At 37.1% G+C, this 25149-nt stretch overlaps 2 protein-coding genes across 5 annotated transcripts; one reads left to right on the top strand and one right to left on the bottom strand.

The window, feature by feature from the left end:
- The first annotated feature begins 472 nt into the window (after nucleotides 1-472).
- On the top strand, nucleotides 473-18979 carry LOC115770147 (fat-like cadherin-related tumor suppressor homolog). Of its 3 annotated transcripts, XM_030715297.1 has the most exons (22): nucleotides 473-1342; nucleotides 2300-4877; nucleotides 4929-5035; nucleotides 5098-5305; nucleotides 5373-5434; nucleotides 5971-6126; nucleotides 6210-6582; nucleotides 6640-7648; nucleotides 7711-7896; nucleotides 8013-8187; nucleotides 8268-8530; nucleotides 8635-9352; nucleotides 9415-9598; nucleotides 9703-10143; nucleotides 10323-10723; nucleotides 10785-11093; nucleotides 11285-16577; nucleotides 16649-16927; nucleotides 16992-17174; nucleotides 17247-17276; nucleotides 17960-18091; nucleotides 18734-18979. In XM_030715297.1, exons 1-22 carry the CDS (start codon nucleotides 497-499, stop codon nucleotides 18874-18876), a joined length of 14076 nt encoding a protein of 4691 aa, XP_030571157.1. In that variant the 5' UTR covers nucleotides 473-496; the 3' UTR covers nucleotides 18877-18979. The 3 variants fall into 3 exon arrangements, with proteins under 3 accessions (XP_030571157.1, XP_030571158.1, XP_030571159.1); XM_030715298.1 differs by lacking the exon at nucleotides 17247-17276; XM_030715299.1 differs by lacking the exons at nucleotides 17247-17276; nucleotides 17960-18091.
- Nucleotides 10380-23894, bottom strand: LOC115770148 (membrane-bound transcription factor site-1 protease). 2 transcript variants are annotated; one of them, XM_030715301.1, is made up of 6 exons: nucleotides 23650-23894; nucleotides 23060-23599; nucleotides 22153-23005; nucleotides 20952-21691; nucleotides 20344-20893; nucleotides 10380-10456 (listed from the first exon to the last, which is right to left on the bottom strand). In XM_030715301.1, exons 1-6 carry the CDS (start codon nucleotides 23857-23859, stop codon nucleotides 10449-10451), a joined length of 2901 nt encoding a protein of 966 aa, XP_030571161.1. In that variant the 5' UTR covers nucleotides 23860-23894; the 3' UTR covers nucleotides 10380-10448. The 2 variants fall into 2 exon arrangements, with proteins under 2 accessions (XP_030571161.1, XP_030571160.1); XM_030715300.1 differs by lacking the exon at nucleotides 10380-10456 and adding an exon at nucleotides 20063-20281.
- Nucleotides 23895-25149: the final 1255 nt, after the last annotated feature.

Genomic DNA, 25149 nt, shown 5'->3' with positions numbered 1-25149 from the left:
CTTATAGCCTGCGCGGATAGATAATCCACCCCAATTCTGTGAAACAGATATAGTACGCCTTTTTAAGGCTTATGAGAGCTAGGAGCTCTTTGGAAGGTAGGAGCTCGCTTTCCCTACGTTTCCTTTAAAAATGTTATAATCTTGGCCTTTTTCTATTGAATGAAAGTTGCATAAATATCCGCATAACAAGAGAGGAAGGGAAGTAGATGCAATATTGTATATAGAAGAAAGATACTAGGACTTAAGCTCGGCCGTGATTTCAAGGTATCTGTTAGTCGGGCATGCCCGACTGGGGCCGTCTGACTTTTTGAGGCAACTGATTTTGGTTTAGGGTTTGGTTCATAGTACAAAATTAATTGCCAAAAAAAAAACAATTAACAATTAACTTTATAAGAACTACTTAGTTAACTAGATTTAAGGCAAAGCTTTAAAGGTGCACGTTGTTTTAATGATTCTTTATTTTTAGGACTGAATACCATGTGGACAAAAATAGCTAATGTCTAATATGCATTTAAACAATTATGCCCAAACGGTTAAGAGAAAAAAAGCCTTTCTACTTCAGTGGACGACACTAATAAGTTTTATCTGCCTGATTCAACCTGCATTTTCAACGGACGAGGGCGATGGAAGTTCAATCCTTAATCAGAGGTCACACTTCGATAAAAGGGCCGACTTTGGTCAGCAGGTCTACAATGTTACGATACCCGAGAACAGTCTGGGCAAAACGTACGCTAAAGGCGTACTGCATGAGGACTTGGCCGGAATTACGGTTGACGCAAAATACGACGTTAAATATAGAATAATAAGCGGCGATAAGGATAAGCTCTTTAAGGCCGAAGAACGTCTTGTCGGCAACTTTGCCTTCTTAAGTATTCGCACACGAACTAGCAATGTCGTCCTGAACAGGGAAAAAACCGAGGAATATAATCTGAAAGTACGCGCGCATATTAGCTATGCGCGCGGCAAGAACATCTCAAGTTACGAAACCGAAACGGCGATTCATGTACAGGTGTTGGATCGTAACGACCTGAGTCCATTATTTTATCCAACTGAATATGCGGTAACTGTTCCTGAGGATACACCCAAACACCACAGTATTTTAAAAGTTATTGCGGACGACGCCGACTTGGGTATCAATGGCGAAATCTATTATAGTTTCTTAATAGACAGCGAAAGCTTTGCCATTCACCCGACCACTGGAGACATTACCATACTGCGGCAGCTTAACTATGCCGAGAATTCACACTACGAGCTTACGGTTCTGGCCAATGACAGAGGCTCTGCCATTAACCACCAGCACCATCAGGCCAGCAAGGCGAGAGTTTCCATAACTGTCAAACAGGTAATGGGGCAATATTAAGTACACATATTAATCTCCTTTCGCTTTACTATTACTTTCTATCATACTGAGACAATCAGAATACAAACGCCGTCTGTGTAAGGCAGAAAGGCAGGAGTAAGGTACAGGGTATATCCAATTCGGAGATTCTTAAAGAGAGCACGTATTGAACAAAGAATAAATTTCCATAAATTCGAATGTTTCCCAAACTAGATCCTGGAAGTAATTTCAAGCTATACTAGGAGAACCCGTATATACAGTCTATACTAGCAAGTATTACCCGGCGTTGCCCTGCTTTAGTTTTTTACTATAACTAGTTAGTTTACATTATAATTTAGTTCGATTTGATAGGGCGCCTAAAATTGTATACCTCCGGAATTGCCAAGGCTCAAAATGGGTTCGTTGAAACAAACTGTGTCATCATATACCACGGCTTCAATTTCAAATCTTTTCTCTTTAAGAAAAACAGAAATGCTCGCAAAAAAATGCTTTATGAATCAAGGTGAATAAATATCTGAATGAATAATAATAGTGTCCAACTCCAAGTTAACGCTCTTGTTTTATTTGAGTATTTGTGGGAAGTAGCAGAAAAAAACAGAAGTAAGATTGCTCTATTTGTTAGTGCGCGACTAGGACATACCCTGTAACCAGCTCCTATTTGCCACTACATCATTTTTACTTGTATAGACAAGGGCCTCAGCTTGTCTTGTCGCAACCTATTCATTATAGAATGGGTAAAAAGTTTATAATAAAGTCTTGTAAATCTATGTAACAAGCTGAAGGAAGCGAAAAGTTTTATAGATCAAGTAAAGAGCAAAGAATAAAGAGCTAGATGCTTTATATTTTGAATGTAATTTAAGCATATTGCTATGTCTAATCTAGTCTAGCTTGTAAGTGTTTAATTTAAATATATTAATCAATTATGTTAATTGCTTTATTTCACTTGTTTTGCACCTTAAGGTTAATCTAAACGCACCCGAAATATATGCGAAAACATTCTCGAGTGTGATACCAAATTCCGGTTCTCTGATTTACGGAATAGTGAGAGTAAATGATAAGGATGCTGGTAAAAATGGAGAGATACAGAAATTGGAAATATTGGACGGCAATCCAGATGGTACATTTCAGTTACTGCCCGCAGAGACGAGAGACGAGTATTATATTGAACTGAATAAATTTGCAAAGTTAGCTGAACAACACTTTGCCTACAACTTAACACTGCGAGCCGAAGATTTTGGCACACCCTCCAGATTTACATTTAAAACAGTTACGATTCAAATACTGCCGGAAATTAAAAATGTTCCGATATTTACACAGGAAATTTACGAAGTCTCGATTCCGGAAACAGCCCCGATCAATATGCCAGTCATAAGACTTAAAGTAAGCGATCCCGATTTGGGAAAGTTTGCTTTGGTTTATCTGGAAGTAGTAGGTGGCAACGAAGGCGGAGAGTTCCGCATAAATCCGGATTCCGGCATGTTGTATACACAAAAGCAGCTTGATGCCGAAACGAAATCCAGTTACACACTAACCGTATCTGCCATAGACCAGGCGGACGTTGGTTCGCGGAAGCAATCCTCTGCCAAAGTGAAAATTACCATCGAGGATATGAATGATAATGATCCAATCTTTGAGAATATGAACAAAGTCATATATATAAATGAAAATGAATTAGCCGGCTCATTCGTGACAAAACTCACAGCGAAGGATAGGGATTCCGGTGAAAATGCATACATATCCTATAGCATAGCAAATCTAAATGAAGTTCCATTCGAGATAGACCACTTTTCCGGAGTTATAAAGACAACTAACCTAATTGATTATGAAACAATGCGCAGAAACTATACGCTCCTGATACGCGCCTCAGATTGGGGATTGCCATATAGAAGGCAAACCGAAATTGCACTGGAGATAATTGTGAAGAATGTAAATGACAATAGGCCGCAATTTGAGCGCGTTAACTGCTATGGAAAAGTAATCAAATCTGCTCCAATTGGCTCTGAAGTGTTCACGATATCTGCAATTGATCTGGATATGGGAGATGTTATATCATATCGCTTGATATCGGGCAATGAAGATGGCTGCTTTAATTTGGATTCAAACTCGGGAACCTTTTCTATTGGTTGCAATCTAATGGATGTTGCTGTCAACGATCGAGTCATACGTGTGTCGGCCACAGATGGAACTCACTTTTCAGATGAGCTGAGTATCAATGTACATCTTGATATGGATTACTCTAGAGAACACATCAATTTATTGCACGGATACGGGACATTCGAGTGTCGGGAAACTGGCGTAGCAAGAAGACTGGCGGAGACATTAGCCTTGGCTGAGAAGAACAACGTACGGAATGTTTCGTTCCTTGAAGTAAACGACTTGGCACTGACGCCTAGCAGATATGGCCAAAATATCCACAAACCCGAAATTATAAACTTTCCTCAAGAACTGACCCTAAACGAAAGTGTTCAATTGGGAACAACGGTAGCTGTGATCGAAGCCAGAGACCGAGACTTGGGATATAATGGAAAACTTGTATTCGCGATTGCAGATGGCGACTACGATTCGGTATTTCGCATTGATCCGGACAGTGGCGAGCTACAAATTATTGGCTACTTGGATAGAGAACGCTTAAGCGAATATATTTTAAATATAACCGTCTATGATCTGGGTCACCCGACCAAATCGGACTCCAAAATACTTCCCATAACAATAACCGATGCAAACGATAATCCCCCCGTCCTACAAAAGTCGTTAGCCACTCTTCGCCTAACAGAAAACGCTCCAAAAGGAAGTGTCGTCTATTGTGTGCATGCAACCGACGCTGATCTGGGAATAAACGCTGAAATAACATATACCTTAGCTGTCGAATTTAAAGAATTTACTATTAACAAAACTACTGGCTGTATTGTTTTGAGTGAGCTATTAGATCGCGAGCAGACAGATAAATATGAATTACACATAGTTGTTAAAGATTGTGGGGATCCTGTATTGTCAGCGGAAGCAGTTGTATATATTTTGGTTGACGATGTCAACGACAATGCCCCAATATTCGGGGTGCAAGAGTATATGTTCAAAATTCGCGAAGATGTGCCGCGAGGTACTGTTGTGGCGGTTATCGAAGCAATTGACAAGGATATGGGTGAAAATGCAGAAATACTTTTCTCACTCAAGGAGGATACACAGGACAAGAATCTGTTCAAAATTGATAAGCACTCGGGTGCCATACGCACCGAAGGCTATTTAAATTATGAAAACCGTCAAGTACACAACCTTGTGATAAGCGCCATAGACTGTGGAGTTCCTTCATTAACAGCTGACATGCCCATAGTAATAGAAATTATTGATGTCAATGAAAATCGGTACGCTCCAGAGTTCGAAGACTTTGCTTATGAGGGTAAAATAAGAGAGAACATGCCCAAAGGCACTTTGGTCATGAACATTACCGCCAGGGACATGGACGGAATGGATATAAATGCTAAGATTTCTTACTCAATTACTGGCGGAGATGGCCTGGGAATTTTCTCAGTTAATGATCAAGGTAAGAAGCAAGAAATTGAAGCAACTGGTTTTAAAATAGATTCTTTCTCAGGTTCCATACACTCCTTAACCCAACTTGATGCCGAAACGAAGAACTTTTACTGGTTGACTTTATGCGCTCAGGATAATGCGATAGTGCCACTTAGTAATTGTGTCAAGGTGACCATTTTTTAATACTAATAAAACCTGATTAAATAATAAAAGTGTTTTGTCTCTTTTAGGTTTATATCGAAGTTGAAAATGAAAATGATAACATTCCATTAACAACCAAGCCAGTCTATTATGTAAATGTAACTGAGGGCACCTCCGGAAAAACTGAAATTATTCAACTCAAAGCAATAGATCCGGACATTGATCCTTTACAAACAATTACCTACAGTATAACTTCCGGAAATCATGTAGGCTACTTTGATATAGAGCCGCATACAGGTGAGTACAACCAGGAATTTAGAATTAATATCATTTTTAATATCCAAATTATTTCGTTTTTATTTAGGATTGCTTAAAACGACGGAACGAAAGCTAGACAGAGAGAATCAATCGGAACATATTCTGGAGGTGAGTTATAAAATAATAATAAAGAAAACCAGATATACCAGCTATTTAGATAGAGGAATTTAGTGTTAGGGCTTACGACTAAGACTAAGACTAGACTATCTTTTTAATAAAGATAGAAGGTTTAATATGAGAAAGAGGATGCTATCTATTCTACTCAATGGAGGCAATTTTGTGTGCTTAAATGAATAAATAAGTATTACCCCAAGCATTATTTTTATGATTGTCTATTGTGGAGAATGTCATTGGGAGGAGAATAATCATTGACGGAAGCTGTTTTCTATTGAAAGCAGTTACTTGGAATTTGAAACAGTTGGGACTTGGGAGGTTTACTTGACACGAGAACTGAAAGGCATCTATTTTGGCTTGTATATGTATAAATAAATTTATTATGCCACAGGAAGCAAGCCCTTGACATACATACTCAGCACTTTATCATATAAATAAACCTATTTTAATTTTGTTTAAGGAAATACATAAAGTTACTTAATGCCCGCTTAAGGTAATCTTTGCTAAAACCTAAATTTAATGTCTTTCAGGTATCTATATCTGACAACGGATCTCCCATATTGACGTCAACTACGCGTGTTGTGGTGTCCGTTTTAGACATAAACGATAATAGCCCAGTGTTTGATCAACGTGTTTACAAAGTTCAAGTTCCTTCAACGACAAACATGAACGAATCTATTTTTCAGGTGCGTAAAGAGTGCTTAAGTGAATCTCTTTCAATGAACTTTCATAGTTTGGCAATTAAATTAATCTGATTTCTGTCTTTCAGGTTCACGCAATTGACAACGATGACGGTGAAAATAGTCGGATAACATATTCAATAAAATCGGGAAAGAAAAAAAATAAATTCCGTATCGATAGCTTTAGTGGACATATTTTTTTTACAAAGACATTAGAGCCTGACTCTGAATTTGAAATTAGCGTTAAGGCTGAAGACAATGGAATCCCCAAGAAAAGCCAAACCACGCTAGTTAATATAGGTGTTATTCGTGTAGCTTCCAATTCTCCGAACCCTCCTGCAATAGCGAAGAAGTCTATTAACAACATTGTAGATCTGACCGAGAATGATAAACCTGGATTCCTGGTGACTCAAATTCTAGCATTTGATGAAGATAACGACCAGCTTTGGTATAATATCAGTGGTAAGTGATGTGTGAATAAATTAATTTTCCAGCTTATTTCATTCTTTTATATTTTAGGTGGAAACGAAGGGAATCATTTTTACATTGGAAGAGATACTGGAAATGTGCTGCTGTCAAAGTTTTTGGATTATGAGACACAAACATCCTACAATCTGTCTATTAGTGTAACTGATGGCTCAAATACAGCACACACTTGGCTATTTATACAAGTTGTCGATACGAACGACAATGCTCCGCAATTTACTAAAGAGATATATCACGTTAATATATCTGAGAACATTGAAGAGGAATCCGTCATTATGCAGCTCCATGCAACTGATAGAGACGAAGATAAAAAGTTATTTTACCAACTACATGCTACACAAGACCCATCATCTTTAACGTTATTTCGCATAGATTCCATTAGCGGCAATGTAATAGTCACACAGAAACTTGATTTCGAGAAGACTTCACAACATATACTAATTGCGTTCGTTAAAGATCAAGGTACGCCGGGAAAGAGGGATTATGCAAAGATCATAGTTAATGTTCATGATCACAACGATCACTATCCCGAGTTCACGACAAAAATAATTCAAAGTAAAGTTCCCGAAAGTGCTGCGATAGGCTCCAAACTGGTTCAAGTTACGGCCATCGATCGAGATAGTGGCAAAAATGCTGAACTACGTTATTCTATCATTACTGGCAACGTGGGAAGCATGTTTGAAATCGATTCGACATTTGGAATTATATATTTAGCCGCCTCCCTGGACATCAACAAAATGCAGGAATATATGCTACAAATAAAGGCTGTAGATCTGGGCCAGCCTCCGTTGTCATCTCAAGTGCCAGTTCATATAATAATTACCATGTCTGATAACGATCCTCCAAAGTTTTTCGCCGATGTTATTTCCTTGGAAATGTTTGAAAACCTGAGTATTGGATCATTTGTAACTCAAGTTGAAGCACGCTCATCATCGTCAATTTTCTTTGATATTATTGATGGTAACATTAACGAAAGCTTTCGGATAAACCCGTCCACAGGTGTAATTGCTATCAACGCCAATGTGGACTATGAATTTAACAAGTAAACACTAAAACAATGTTAACAAATAATAATTATATTAATATATATATTTTTGATTTCAGAATTTTTAACCTAACCATTAAAGGAACCAACATGGCTTCTCAGTCTTCTCGCCAAAATTTGATAATTCATGTTTTAGATGCAAACGATAATGTTCCCAAATTCCTGCAGAGCGAATATATAGGACGTGTTTCAGAGGCCGCCGGCTTGGGCTCATATGTACAAATAATTGACGATAAGAAGAAACGGTAAGGAATCTTATTCCTATAGCCTAAAAAAGGACACGAATGTTTTACCCTTATAGTCCTTCTTAGAAAGTTTTCACTCTTTGTACTTATTTTAAGCAATAATATTTCTCTTTTAGTCATTTAACACTGAATGTATTTGACGCTGACGTCGGATTAAACGGAATGTTGCAATTCAATATCCTTGATGACTTAGCGAAAAATATGTTTAAAATCGATTCAACTACAGGAGCTATTGAAATTTTACGCAGTCTAGACTATGAAAAGAAGACCAATTATTCATTTTTTGTATCGGTAAGCTTCCTAGATGAATTAGATTGTAAGTTTTAATTTAATTAAGCTTTGGTTTTAACTTAAAATTTTACATTTCGTAGGTTAATGACATGGGTAAACCCAACTTACACTCGAATACAAAAGCTCACGTAATAATTCTCGTGAGTAATGTAAATGATTGTCCACCTGTATTTAAAGATAGAGATCTCAATGTTACTTTGTTTCTGCCAACGTTTGAAAATGTATTTGTGGCCCGTATTGCTGCATTTGATGCCGATAACGATGTCATTCGTTACGACATTGTTGATGGAAACAACCAAGAATGCTTCCAAATACATCCAATCACAGGATTATTAACAACAAGGTATTGCATTTTAATTGCATGATATCTAAATGATATCTAAATATTCTCTACCTTGTTTTCTTAATATATGAAATCTAATCATTATTTAAATATTTTCGTTTTAGAAATTATGAATTTATAAGCAATGAATACATTTTGCACGTACGTGCCTCTGATGGATTGTACTCTACCATTCTACTCGTAAATATCCAAGTTGAACCAATAGTTAATTCAAATTTCGTATTTCAAAAGAAAATATACGAGTTTTCGGCTCTTGAAAATACCACCAAAGTTGCGACAATAGGATTGATAAATGTCGTTGGGAACACATTGAACGAAAATGTTGAATACCGAATTCTGAATCCAACAGAAATGTTTGCAATTGGAATTACTTCCGGAGCTATAAAAACTACTGGAGTAATGTTTGACCGCGAGGTGCAAGATATGTATAAGATCTTTGTTGAAGCGAAATCATCTATATTTAATAGGGACAATACCAGCATTCGCAGAGCAATCACCTCAGTTTATATATCTGTGCAAGACATTAATGATAATTGTCCCATGTTTGTGAACATGCCATATTACGCTTCTGTATCGGTTGGCTTTACGAAGGGAACAATTATAATGAAGGTGAAAGCCATAGATCTGGACAGTGCCGAGAATGGAGAAGTCCGATATGAGCTCAAAAAGGGAAACGGTGAACTTTTCAAAATAGATAGAAAAACTGGCGAGCTGTCAATTAAGCAAAGTATCGAAGGCCATAATCGAAAATACGAATTAACAGTTGCTGCATGCGATGGAGCTGTAATTTCCTGCTGTACAGAAGTTCCAGTTCAAATAAAGGTACGCAAACTATAAAAACCTGCACAAAAATAAAATAACAAAGCTTTATTTGTATTAAATAGGTGATAGATCGTTCCATGCCCATATTTGAAAAGCAATTTTATTCTGTTAGCGTTAAAGAGGACGTTGAAATGTATACGGCTCTGTTTGTGTCTATCCAAGCTGAGAGCCCATTGAAAAGGAAACTGATCTACACAATATCCTCTGATAATGCTGAACAATTTTTTGAAATTGACTATAGAACAGGTAAAGCATTCCTCCTAGTTTTATCGCTACTTGCATTTTGAAAATGGAACCCCCAAAAATTGGAAAATGTGCACTCATACATACATTCTTATGGCATTTTTCAGGGTCTTTGTATGTGGTCAACGAGCTGGACTATGAGGAAAAGAATATACACGAAATATCAATCCGAGCAACTGATAGTATTTCTGGAATTTATGCCGATGTCTTATTATCCATATCCATAATTGATGTCAATGATTGTTATCCGGAAATCGAAAATGATAACTATAACATAACTTTGCCGGAAAATATTCCATTCGGATCACAGATATTAAAAATAAATGCAACTGATAGGGACTCTGGTGCAAATGGAAAGTTATCATATTTTATTGAATCCATCGATGGTCGCAATGATTCCGATACGTTTTACATCGACGTTAGTGAGGGATATTTGTATCTAAAAACTTCATTGGATTATGAGTTGAAAACCCACCATCACGTGGTTGTGCACGTCAAAGATCATGGTTCTCCGCAATTGTCTTCGAAATGCAATGTTTTTATTGGAGGTAAGTCACAGAAAACTTTCAGTTTTTAAATGTAATTGTCTGAGAGAATAACTTTAATGCCTCTCTAACAACTCTTTTTCACAAACTAAGTGTACCCGAGCTTTAAATATGATAGATTATGAAACCCCCGGCAACTCTTGCAATATATGCTTGATAATAATTAAAAATTTTAATTGCAGTTAAAGATCTGAATGATAACTCACCGAAGTTTATTGAGCCATCTTTCAATACAAAGTTGTCAGTAGCAGCGACCCGTGGTCAATTTGTTGCTTTGCCTAGAGCGTTTGATGATGATATATCCGACATTAATTTTCTGCAATACAAAATTGTAGATGGAAACGATTTACAAACGTACAGCATCAATAAGCAAAGTGGAATTATTTCGCTTCAAAATATGTTGAATTTCACCGACAAGCCCAACACAATTTTAAATATTTCAATTTCTGATGGAATTCATACAAGCTTTGCACGGTTAAAAATTACGTTAGTTCCGGAAAATGTTCATAGTCCACAGTTTGAAGAAATTGTGTATAAAGCGTCGATATTGGAAAATATGCCGCATGGACATGAAATAATCACGGTACGTATATATTTATACTTGAATAAAATGCGGTTTGCTAAATTTTCACTTTGTATTACAGGTCAAGGCAATTGATAATGATTTTGGACAATACGCCAGTGTTTATTACGAAATTGCGTCTGAGGAGATGAAAAAGTATTTTGAAATAAATCGTAATACTGGCTTAATAACATCAAAAGTTGCATTCGATCGAGAAATCAAAGATGAATACGTCCTGCAGCTAAAGGCAATTGATGGCGGAAGTAAATTTGGCTTTGCAACTCTGAGAGTGTCAATCGAAGACGTTAATGACAATAGCCCGCAATTCTTTTTAAAAGAATATAAAATTGTTATAAGCTCTTCGATTAAGCCTAATGATACCATATTGACAGTAAGTATAAATATGTTCACACTAAAAGAAAGTCTTAACGATTCAACTGCTACTACTTTTTATAATTTAATAAGTTTGTAACGAATTCTGTAGAATAGGGTATCTTTCAAGCGGACACTCGACTAAAGAACGTTTCCTTGTTGACCCATAGAGTAATTACCTATGTCTAATCATGTTTTTCTAATTTCTAGGTAAAAGCCATGGATAAAGATATTCATGGAAATGGCGCTGTTAAATATACTATCGTTCCTGACTCAATGAAAAGCATTTTAGAGCACAAAATCTATTTGAATGATAGTAATGGTAACATGATTTTTATCGGTGATCCACAGAAATTTGAGAATGGCGTATTCCAATTCTTCGTGCGAGCTTCGGACTCTGGAGAACCGTCATTACATACTGAAATTCCAGTTTCTCTTGAAATAGTCGATACTGAAGTGATAATTCCTGTTTTTGAAAAAAGTCACATCATTCTTAAAGTAATAGAATCTACATCACCGGGAACTGTGTTAACAAAACTCAATGTGCATGGAAACTATTCATTAAAGTTCACGACATCAGAAGAAAACTCCATTTTTGCTGTATCTGAGAATGGAGAATTGATACTTATGCAAACATTGGACCGTGAACAGAATGAATTACACTATTTAGTTGCCGTAGCCGAAACAATGACCTTGCCAGTTCTTTATGCATATGCAGACGTTTATATACATGTTACAGATGAGAATGACAATTACCCGAAATTTGATAGCACAATTTATAATGCGGATGTAGCGGAAAATACTGATAAAGTAGCGTCCATATTAAAAATAACTGCAACTGATGAAGATACCGGATCAAATGGTGATGTACGATACTACTTTGACGATGACTCAAACGGTATACGAAACGTTTTCGACATCGATATTTATACTGGATGGATCACTCTTTTGTCCTCCTTGGATAGAGAAGTACAATCAGAGTTCAACCTGAAAGTAATTGCCACAGACAACGGGCATCCTAAGCACGATTCAAAAGTTCCAGTCTCCATCAAGATAATAGATTACAATGATAACGGACCGCAGTTTAAATTACCCAATGACACGATTTCTATTTCTGAAAACGCCCTTCCAGGAACTGTTCTAAAAAATTTGTTGCTTATAGATCCGGATAGCGAAAAGCAAACTATGGAATTTTACATCATTTCTGGAGATAGTCAATCGCAATTTCAAATTGGTAAAACAGGAGAGTTGTTTATATCCAGACCGCTCGACAGAGAGCAAATTTCATTTTACAACTTAAGCATCTTAGCAACAGATGGAAAATTCACCGCCATGTCGAATGTTCAAGTGCACATAAAGGATGTCAACGATAATATGCCATACTGCCTAAAACCTCGTTATCACATTACGATAAATGAATCGATCGCGATCGGGTCAACAATAGTTGAAGTAAAAGCAGTGGATTTTGACTCGAGCAATGATTTTAAATTACGATATTACATATCTGGAAAGGGTTCAACTGACTTTGTTATGGGTAAAGAGAGTGGAGTTCTAAAGGTAGCAAAGCTTCTTGACCGAGAACGAACTTCAAAGTATAAAATTTTGGCACATGTTCAGGATGGCAAAGAATTCATTAGAGAGTGTGTTTCTGAGGTAATAATTACGGTCAATGATATAAACGACAATGCGCCCATATTTTCAATGCCGAATTACAGAGTAAGCATACAAGAAGACGCTCAGTTACAAACGCTGGTCACGAAAGTTCATGCTACTGACAAAGATTTTGGCATAAATCGAAAAATTAAGTACTCATTGATTGGCACAAATAGTGATTATTTTGAAATATCAAAATCAACCGGAATAATAAAATTGGAAAAAAACCTTGACCGCGAAACGATTTCAATATATAATTTAACACTCATAGCTGAGGATTATGGCAAACCAATAATGTCTTCAGTTGCTTATATCGTTATAAACATTTTGGACATAAACGACAATCCTCCGGAATTCAGCTTACGGCAGTACAGTAGTCACGTGCATGAAAATGTCACACAAGGATTTGAAGTTTGTACAGTTCATGCTACATCAAAGGATATTGGCGTCAACGCTGAAATATCGTACTTTATAATAAGCGGCAATGAACAACGTAAATTCAACATCAATTCCAGTACGGGCGTATTATGGGTAAACGGGACACTGGACTATGAGAAAACCAAATTTTATTTCCTGACCGTTCAAGCCATTGACGGAGGCAGCCCGCCACTTAGCAACATTGCATATGTAAATATATCCATAGATGATGTTAATGACAACACTCCAACGTTTACGCAAAATATTTACCGAGCTAGTGTAAAAGAAGATGTTAATATAGACGTTCCGATAATAGATGTAAAGGCCACAGATGAGGACTCCAACTTAAATGGCATCATAAAATACAACATTGTGAAAGGTGATAGCTTAAGTCAATTCAGCATAAACATCAGCAATGGAACAATAAGCCTGGCACGGCCTCTCGATCGTGAAACAATTTCGGACTATGCACTGGAGGTGCAAGCCTGCGATTTGGGAATCCCGGAGCGGTGCAACAGTGTACAAGTCAATGTTGTTGTACTGGACGCAAATGATAACGCACCCGTTTTTTCGCAAGCAAATTACAGTGTAGTCCTACAAGAAAATCGGCCCTTGGGCTATGTTTTCATTAGATTCGATGTTACCGATGCTGACGAAGCACCCAACTCGATACCTTATACATATGATATACGGTCTGGAAATGAGGGAGGACTCTTTCGGCTGGAGCAGGATGGCTCGCTTAGCACAGCATCACGGTTCAATCACAAATTACGCGATAAATTTACAATACAAATACGTGTTTTTGATAATGGCACGCCTCCACTCTACTCGGATGCGTGGGTGACGATAAAAATCATTGAGGAAAGTCAATATCCTCCAATTCTAACACCATTAGAGATTACTGTCAACTCCTTTGAAGATGAGTTTTCTGCTGCATTTTTGGGAAAAGTTTATGCCACTGACCAAGATCAATATGATGAACTAACATTTGCTGTAGCTTCAACCATTGAAGAAACATATCAAACTTCAAAACTATTTAGAATTACCAATAAATCTGGTGAAATTTATTCCACTTCCAACTTGGATATTGGTCTATATAAACTAAATGTATCCGTCACCGATGGAAAATTTACCGTATTCACCACTGTGAAAATTAACGTCGAACTCATAACGATGGATATGGTCAAAGAAGCAATAGTAATCAGATTTAGTAAAATTGCTGCGTCAGATTTCCTACTAAGTCACAGGAAAGGGTTCATTCGTTCCATACGAAACGTGATGCGATGCCGGCAAAAAGACGTGATTTTGATATCTTTGCAAGAGCACGTTCGCAATCCTTTGGCAAATCGAGACCAATATTCCACGGACTTGAACGTCGTCTTTGCAGTTCACAAGCAACAGATAATTCCCAGTGCAGACGCCTTTATTAGCAGTGATGAGATTCGCTTATCTGTTATCAGCAAAGAAATTGAAATTGAAAACGAATCCAATCTGATAATTGAGGAAATTTTGCCAAGCTTTTGCCAAACCAAAGAAAACATTTGTGTGAACGGAGTCTGCAAACAATTGATAAATATGGAGAAAAACAATATCACAACAATTTACACGGATGTCATAAGCTTCGCTACGCCCTCCTATAATTTGATAAACAAATGCGTGTGTAAACCCGGCTTTGATGGAAAAACTTGCAATGAAACAGTAAATGCATGCTCTTCAGAACCGTGTCCACCGCAGAGGAATTGCTTGCCATCAGAATCTGCAACTCGATACCAATGTGTGTGTCCAAAGGGATACTCAGGTTCATTTTGCGAAATCAAATCCTCAAAGTGTGACAATGGTACCTGCGATGCTTTCTCTTCAACAGCCGTTTCATTTGGCGGCAAAAGTTATGCTCATTACAAAATAAATAAAGCAAAGGCCAAAAACATTTTAGAAAATCAGTTTGCCTACTCTCTGCAAATCAGGACAGTACAACAAAGCGGCACACTTTTATATGCAAGCGGAAAAGTGGATTACAATGTCTTGGAACTTGTAAACGGAGCTGTAAAATACAAATTCGACTTGGGATCAGGAGAAGGCGTTGTAAGCGTATCAAGCATTTATATATCCGATGGCGCATGGCATACCATAACTTTGGAACGAACTCTCAACAGTGCCAAGCTAACTGTAGATAACAAACATGTTTCCCAGGGCAGTGCTCCAGGAGTAAATGGCATATTGAATATTCAGTCGAATGATATCTTCGTGGGAGCTGAGGTTCGACCGCATCCATCAATCATTGGCTATGAAGATATTCAGCGTGGTTTTATTGGTTGTATGGCAAACATTAAAATTGCCATGGAACCATTACCTTTATACATTTCCGGAGGCAGCACGATTGCAGCTCTAAAGAGATTTACAAATGTGGAGTTCAAGTGTGATCCTGCTAATGTTCTGGTCAGTTTGGGCGTTTGTGGTACTCAACCATGTTTGAATAGCGGCATTTGCAGAGATCTTGGAAATGATAACTTTAAATGTATTTGCCATGCGCGCTTTTCTGGTGAATTATGTGAAATTGATTTAGATCCGTGCTCCTCAGCGCCGTGTTTATTCGGAGGTCGCTGTGAAAATCAACTGCCCAGCAATTATACATGCATTTGTCCGATACACTTGTCCGGAAAGAGATGTGAATATGGAAAGTTTTGCACACCAAACCCTTGCAAAAATGGCGGAATATGCGAAGAAGGCGACGGTGTGTCCCATTGCATGTGCCGAGGATTCACTGGACCAAACTGCGAAATTGACGTAAACGAATGCGACAACCAACCCTGCGGAAATGGAGCAACTTGTATCAATGAAGCTGGTAGTTTTCGATGCATATGTCCTTCGTTTCTTACTGGTGCTAGTTGCGGAGATCCTCTTTATTCGAATTCTATTTCTACCAAATTGAAGAACTTTTCAATTGAGCACATAAGTGGAATAATATCGGGAATCACCACAGTACTCATTATCATCATTATATTGTTGGTCTGCTTTGCTTTTAAAAGAAACACGTCTGCAAGCGCCAGAAATCGAAACGAAAAAATAAAAAACAAGCACTCTCTTAAGCAGGCGAACCTTAATTCACTTCTCGACAAAGATAATCTTTGCAAATCGAACGCTAAAATAAGCAATTTAGAAATCAGCCAACGACCAATAAGCTATTCGCCTCCAATAAACGATAGCCTATTTATTAGTAATACGACGTTTGTAAATAATTTAGATATATTACGAAGTTACGGCTCCGCTGGTGATGAGCTTGAAAATATACCATTCGAATATCAAAAAGTAAATCGAACTAATCAGCATGTTAATATAAATCCGAGCAATTTAATCGACGCAGACGGCGGTCATAAGCAGGAGTGGTGCGAACAAATACACTTAAAAACATTTAACGAGAATAAGCTGAATAACGGTTAGTATTCACACAAATATTCATAAATGAAACAAACAGTTTTCTTACAAATGAAGATTATGTCATTACAGAACGCAGAATTGACTATGGCTTTCCAATTAATCGACTTTCAAGTGGAAAACTAATTCAGGTAGCAATGCCTAATGTCTGTCATTCCACATCGAACGCAAATTTTGTTGATTCTGCTGGTAATGGGCAATATCACTGGGACTGTTCGGATTGGGTTCGGAAAAGCCATAATCCATTACCGGATATAACAGAAGTTCCTGGTGCCGAAGTCGCGGACTCATCGAGCTTCCATAGTAATGACAGTAATGAGTCTAAATCAAAACGAAAATATTTAGTTCATGGTAAGTTGACAAGCTGTCTTTCCAAATCTTAGACATCGACTCTTACAATTTCTTTATATTGCAGTAGAAGATATCGATCCAACTAGAGATATAGTTGCTCTAAATGAAGACATGGTATTTGAATATGGGGATTCGGAGATAGAAAGCTGTATTCAACCATTTATGTTGCCGAATTTAAGCAATGAATCCCGTTCAAGGCTAAGTTCATTTAATAAAAGCGAGAATGAAGACTACAAACTAAATACAGGTATGATTATCCTTACACCCTTTAATTAATTGTTTTATAATTAACAAAACCTACATATTTTCATGCATTCAGTGCCTTTCCAATCAAAATCAAATCGATTGCGTAAGTTTGTCAGCGTTTAAATGTCAAGCTTTTAATTATGGTTTTCATCTTCCTTTATTAACGAAATTATCAATTTTCTGAGATATTATAAAATGGATTGCTAATGCCTCCAATATTCCACATTATCACCCTACTCGCCCATAACGTTAACACAAATACAGAGTGTATCCAACTAAAATGTAGACAACATCTTTGACCTCATTCAAAATTCAATTTTTAGTCTCTAGCTTTTGTAGTTTTCGAGATCGACGAGTTCGTATAGACAGGTAACCTACCAGTTCGGACACATTATATATGAAGATATGGACAGACGGACGTGCCTGCATTGACTTATATGTATTTATAGTTTTTGGTGTCCAAATATAGAAAAGATCTTTCGTTATAAAATCCACATTCTTTTAAATTGACCATTGTAGTATTAAATATTGTTTTGTATAAACAAAAGTTCCATTCGATTAATCGAAAACGTTTTTGATTAATAAAAAATAAATTGTGAGTATAAATAAATTATGAGCTCTAGGCAAGGCTGCCCTCCCATTCTATTAATGTAGTAAACGGACAAATTGAGTATAGGTTATCTATCTGTCGGTTCTACCCGACTTGCTTTTATCCACTTTATAAAAAATATAAAATAAAGCAATTTTAATTATTTAATTGTAACTTGAAAAAACTATAATCAACAGGCAAAGTATATTTACGACATCCTGATTCATATTTGCCGACGATACATACGCCAAGTGACACGGAGGCGGAAAGCTCTAATAACGAAACACCTATGCTTAAAAAAGAGTTATCAAGTAGAAGAGCAATTAGCGGTAATTGTATAAATAATTTGCACGAAATTGCAAATATTCAATATATTTCATGAAGAGTGCTTGTTTATCCGACTCGATTTCAGGATTTTTAAAATAGATAATATAACTCATTTAACTACATTTCAACAGCGCATCGGTAGTCGTCATTTGAGCATACTACAACATAAATTCATCCCTGTATATTATTATATTGGATCATGCAATGCGTAACGCATGGATGGAACCATCTCCGATTACTCAAAGCATAGTTATTGTTAAATAGTATCAACAGCCGAGTCTATATAGCCATGTCCGTCCGTCTGTCTAAAAGCTATCGTCTTAAAATTGTATATAGACCCGACTTGCTTGCAAGCCGGAATCGGCGGGATCGGACCACTATATCGTATACTAACAAACTTAGGGATGATCGGTCAAAAATTAGGTGTTTGCACAACTTGGGCAAAATCTTGAGTTCGCATTAGTATATCATAAAGCCCTTATGATGAAGCCGACGGACAAGGATTATAAAATTATTATGCTTAAATGATATTTTTTAGTATGCCAAAAGGACGACTGCCGATGTGAAGCCCTACATCGAGCCGACTTAACACGTATACTTTATAGAAAAATATGCCTAACCAAAACGTTTTTTTTTTATTTTAGGAAATTCTGAGGAAATATATCTGTTTCCATATGCGGCCGGTAAAACTGGTTCAGACAGCAATATCTCTGTTCGACTTTGTGAAATTGAAGATTCGGAATTAGAAGACTTTCTTCCGCTGCAAGGAAAATATAGTAGTGAATGACATATTAATTGTATAAAATCATAGATTTTAACTTTGGCCATGACTCTGTTTCTTTTTCTACTGATTTTATATGAAATAAAACTATACAAGTATAATTATATTTTTAATAAGAATTGGAATATAGTATTTTTTAATGTACACTTTTTTGAACTCTTGAATGGTAAGAACATCTTTTTATGTAACCAGACAATTTCTTACGCCCGAAGCATTGATATAGGAGGAAAAGACTGACCAATCAGTCTGTCTGTTAGGACAAAACCTATTGTATATGTAGATATAGACACAAAGGTCTGACGGAAGTTCAAAATATAGCTAATGATGCTCGCATTGTAATCGGGCTATAAAAATAATTATTTTATAAAAAAAATAAATTAAGCGGAACAATGGCAACTAAAGCTGAAAACGGAATTCCAACCTTTATTAATAAAGCATCAGTTTGCGGCACTCAAACGCAACGCCCTTAAGTTTAGCGTATCCAAATTTGTATGGCCGAGCATATACGTGCAGGTCTGGAAGTCTTTTATTCTATGTATATTTGAGCTACCATTCTCAAAGTTATTCTCAGAAACTGGCGAAAATGCTTCCCAAGAAGTCCAGTGTCCTTCGATGGCGATAATCTGCTTCAAAAGAATGCTCTTAGTCGTTCCGGTTAACCAACTCTTGGGAGAAAATTTAGGTCCAGACTCAACATTTCCGGTCGCTATATTTCTAGACGCTGGTCGCGCTTCTTCGACAGTTGTCGGACGTGTGACAATTCCGTAACATGGGGATCATTTTGGGACACCGATACGCTTAATTGTTGCTGGGTTCGCTCAAGATACACACGTATTCAGTCTTACCGAACTGATACGACTAGGAAACGCATTTGTAATTCCACAGAATACACCAACAGTATTATTGCTAGACACTATATTGTGGCCACCAATGTCCTGTAGCTCCTGGTATCCTCCGAAGCTTTGACTCTGTGCTGATACGCGTCCTGGATGTTCAGCATTAACGAGCTTCACTATACACAAATATATGCAACAAGGGTATTAAATCTTTGGCGTGCCGAAGATATCCGCGATATATATGTTTCGTTTTTCCTATTGTACATTTGTAGTTATTAAAAATAACTACTGCGATTTAAGCTTAGCGTTAGCAAAATTCAAATTCAATACTTGGAAAACGTCGATGCAGTACTCGATATGTCGTAGTATTTTATTTTATTTAAACGAATGAAATGCAATTTTTCCTTTTAAAAATAGTATGAAAACTATGAGAACAGTTGCACTGAGTGTTATCATAAATAAAACGGATATATTTATATTAAAGTCGATTTGGTCAGCAGAACGCATATCATTGTCTAGAGTTATTTTGGCAAGCTCAGTATTTATATTAATAATAATATTATTTTTTTGATTTTCTGAAATAAATAAAAAGTATATTTCAACTTATTATAGAATATGAAATATTATAAAATGTTACCTTCGGTAGAATCAAGATTAGGTTCTATCCTTTTGCTAATATTTAATGTTGTTCCAACTATCCATTCTAGTTTCTCGCACCGTGAGTTTGGGTTTTTTATATATCTTATCACTTTTGAAAACTTTTTTAAATTGCTACTTGATATCCGCATGGGTAATGGCTTGCTCTTCATTTGTTTAAATTCCGAAATTCGATTTAAATTCTCTAATAACATTGATTTGTGGGAGTTCATTGCAAAATCTAAAATAGTTGTCAAAAGCCAGAAACATGCTTTTTCCATATGGGAAGAATCTAAGCAATTTGAGTCCCCATAGACAGCAATGCGACCTTCTGCGAACCTCTCACTTTTCTCATTCAATAAAATTCGATTCTTTAATATTGCATGGTCAAACGATATATCAGAAAGTTTGGGGTTATCGTCAACCACTGGAGAGTTCCTTTGATATTTAATATTTTCAGGTTGTCGGGATTTGAGATTAGTTTGAAATAATCCCATTATGGGTACAAATTGTTTCACGTCCAAATTTTGTGATTTTCCATTTGTGATAACCTTAAATATACAAATGATATTAATAAAAATTTAAGGTAATTAGATGACAACTATTTACCGATTCCCCTTGATCGTTTAAGTTTGTCCCAATAACCACATCGTCCTGATTATTTGGAAATGTCAGAAAGGTTGTCCCACTTGCGTAATACATTGAATGGTCTCCTAATTTAAAGTGTCCCTCTCCAACAAAGTCGCCCAACGATATATTAAACGGTTTCAAAAGATCGTTTAAGGCCGGGATATTCGCCCCACCAGTATCAGGTATCCACCATTGTCTGCTATTCTCATCGAAAAACTTAATGTGTCGCATGACTGTTGTATTATACCAATCCGCAAATATAATTACACTTAAGCCATTTTCGTAAACATAATGTTCAAGACTTGAAATCTCATCGTCAAAAAACTCTTCTTCGGGATCTACGATTAACAACACCCCATACTCAAGTGGGTTGAAGCAGGTATATGGTTCCCTTAAGACATCAATATAATATCCAGAGTTCCTTAAATGTATATACGTGTCTCGAAAATTGGTATGAATGTGGTCTGCCCTCCAATCGAGTGGATCAGTTTTAATCTTCAAATTGTCTCTTGGTATATAACCTGGCGGATATCTTAAGCTATGAAATTGGTCCCATAAAATTCTTTTATGTCGCGGCGGCTTTGGTGTTATTTTTATTGTGAGAGGTAAATCTACTTCACTTTGCTGAGATTTATTTGTACCAATTGGCACACATTCTATCAATAATATTAAACGTCCTTTGGCAATGCCTTCATAGTTCTGTGCTTCCTTATTAACAACTGTGATAAAAGAAAAAATAAACATTTTTTAATTATTATTTTTTATATTTATTTAAATGTCTTAATATATGATATCACATGTTAATACATAATTCTCTTGGACGGATTAAGTTCTGTGGGTTTCTGATTACCCGTGGTACTAGATTATAAGCCCCTGGATGCCCCTGCATCGTACCAACAAATGCATCAAAATACATCTCCAACAAAAAGCAGTATAAAATGACATCAACATCGGACAACTTTACTCTGTATCATCTATGGCAGATTTTATATATTTGTGTGAAAGAACATTCAAGCTTCGGCAAGGCGAAGAGAATTTTTCTTTCATGTTTATGTTATCTTCGGCTACCCGAAGAGAACTGCCCCTTCATGTTTATGTTCTTCTTTTTAGATCTTAGGGTGCTCACATTTGTATATAGTTAAAAGATAGAGATAGTTTTGGTGGTATGCTATACCCTTACCAATGTAGAGTGACATCCAACCGGTCCATGGCCAAATTGTACTTGAAAATGATGTTGAAATGTTGAGGAAGCGCCCAAAATTGTCTGGATCTGGTATCCATTTTGGTTGGCCAAGAACTTTTCCAGTCACAGATATCCCATTAAGAATTGTAACATTAACAATTGCGGCCGTGCTGCCATAAAATAAGGGTTGACTACTATACGGCCACATGTAGTTCGATGTAAAGTCAAGCGAAGACGGAATTAAACTTATTTTGGGCCTGTACGATAATAGCAGCTGCATACTTTTCAACAAATTAAGCTTTCCTTGTCCCTGCTCGAATATGTTATAATTTGGCAGCCTTTCAGCTCCTTCGACAAGAACTTGTTTCAAGGATGACGGATTAACTAAATCTATTTTATGCGAAGCCCCGCTTCTAAGTAAAGCTGCTACTCCTGCAACAACTGGTGATGAGACGGAGGTTCCTGATAGCCGTCTGCAGCCCATGCGGACGTCACTGCCCTCAACCTGGCTACCATACGTGACAATGTCCAATCCTATTCTTCCATAGCCTAATGGTAGTTCCCAGGTTGTCATTCCTCTAGAGCTAAATCTGGCAATTTTATCATCGAAATTGATGCTACCTACGCCGATTACATCACTTTGGTCACCCGGATTATTAAGAGTTCCGTAAATGGGACCATCGTTGCCTGCTGCCGATACCATTATTATATTATTTGCTGATAGCTCTAAAACCTTATCGACGAACGGCAAATCCATAAAATCCGGGCCGCCAATACTTAAATTGATAATATTCACTTTTTGGTAAATGGCATAATTGAAAGCATCTAGGAACCAGGAAGTATAAGATACCTGTAATTCGCAAACATTAGGTAATCAGAGAGAATGTTACTATTTGACAATCACCTGCGAGTTTGTAAAAACTTTATATATGTGCAATTCAGCATCAGGCGCCAATCCGAGGCATTCTTTTGAGGAAGCTATCACACCTGCCACGAAAGTACCGTGACTAACGCCGTCGTCCAATGATTTCTCATTTGTCCAATTTGTTCGCTCTTTGACATTTCTAAAGTGCGGGTGATTCTGGGTCAAACCGGTGTCAAAAATAGCAACCCGAACACCCTTTCCGGTAATCCCCAGCTTCCAAAGCACGTCCGCGTGCAAAGACGCCGAAACGTGCTGCGCATTTCCGGCCCTCACGCGCTTCTCCCGAGGAACTCCTCGGAGATGGCGAGTATTATAATTGGAACTATCAGTATTGTTGGATGAGAGCCATCTTTGGACATATTGTTGAGGAAATACTGCTTTAACAGCAGGATGAGCCTTCACATTGCTGAGAGTTTCTTTAATTGAAGTGCCATTGGAATCCGAGATATGTAAGATGTCGAAGTCGCTTGGATATTGCGCAGCTAAATTGTGACGTGGTACAATTGACCACTTCAATGCCTGAAAACATATTTTGTTAATTAAACGTAATGAGATTAAAATATACGTACATTTCCCTTCGACAGCCTTCTCTGGATGAACGATATCCGCACGCTCGTATAGTATTTTGAATAATAGGTAACAATAAACTCATTAGGAACGGTCTTCGCCTGAAATCTTATTTCATTGGAAGACGAGGAGCTTGCCTTTTCTAAGGCACACTCAGCTACAAAAAGGGCGAAGACTGCATTAATAACAAACACAAATGTTAATGCACTCATTTATTAAAAACAAATGCTAAGCCATAAGTAAACATTATATTGCAAGCCTAACGAGTCCGCAAATACTCGTCAAGGTAGCGTCCCATCACAAATTGTCACGATTCACGGTCCAAGTTGGAATGAAACACGTTTTGACGTTTTCTCGTTTACATAGGCTTTTTTAAAGTTGATTAATTGAAATTGAACTATATTTAGGAATAAACATTTTAATTGAGTTATTTTAACAATTCATCTGAGTTTTTTATACCCTGAACCAATTAAAAATGGGTATAAGGGTATATTGTACTTGTGCGAAAGCCAAATGTATGTAACAGGCAGAAGGAAGCATCTCCGACCCCATAAAGTATATATATTCTTGATCAGCATCAATAGCCGAGTCGATCTACCCATGTCTGTCTGTCCGTCCGACCGTCCGTCCGTATGTATGAACGCAAGGATCTCAGAACCTATAAGAGCTAGAGAAATTTTTGATGCAGATGCTCCTAGTTCCCGCGCAGATCGAGTTTGTTTCCGATAATCGATAACTTACTCCGTTTCCAAGCAATCGATAAAAGTTTATATCGATAACCTGTTTTTTGGGCAATTTTGGTAAATAATAAGAGCTAGAGTCACCAAACTTGGCATATAGCTTCTAAAAGAGAATATATATATGCATTTGATGTTGGAAGAATAGGGTTCAGGGTATCCTAGGGGTTTAGGGTCGGGAGCTCCCAACTAGAACCTCTTACTTGTTTTTTTTTTTTTTATATTGTATGCAGATTTTGCTGATTCAATCTAATCTAAGGACCCCTTTATCGTGTTTCTGAACATAATAGTGTCAACTGACGGTAGGACAAAATACCGGACTTGCGTATTTTCAGAGAACCATGCAACACAACTATCTATACTATATATACTATATAACTATCTATATATATATATAAGAGACTTTAACCAACGTATGAATGCTACGGATCTATCTTCACAAGCTTCCTAAAGCAAGCTTATTCCCTAGACTGTCACAATTCTAAACTAAATTTAAGTCACTTAATCTCTACTGTTTGAGTACCTGACTATTCAGATAAATCGGACAACGGGATGGCAGACGACTGTAACACGACTATATCAGTCGCTGAAGTAAACGAAAGGAAAATCTTTATGTAATCCCACGGGCCTCTGAATAAAATAAAATACCAAGCAGAATAAAGGTGATTAGAGGAGCACTTCACCATCCATATACTGACTTCTGCAGTATCTATCGGGATGAAGAGAAAGGATGACAAAACGGAAACCAGTAAACAGTATATGATT

Source organism: Drosophila novamexicana, unplaced genomic scaffold, assembly GCF_003285875.2.
Source record: "Drosophila novamexicana strain 15010-1031.04,08,12 unplaced genomic scaffold, DnovRS2.1 tig00004555-arrow-pilon, whole genome shotgun sequence".
Classification (NCBI taxonomy): domain Eukaryota; kingdom Metazoa; phylum Arthropoda; class Insecta; order Diptera; family Drosophilidae; genus Drosophila; species Drosophila novamexicana.
The sequence above is the reverse complement of the archived record's forward strand: the minus strand, read 5'-3'. Positions and strand labels throughout refer to the sequence as shown.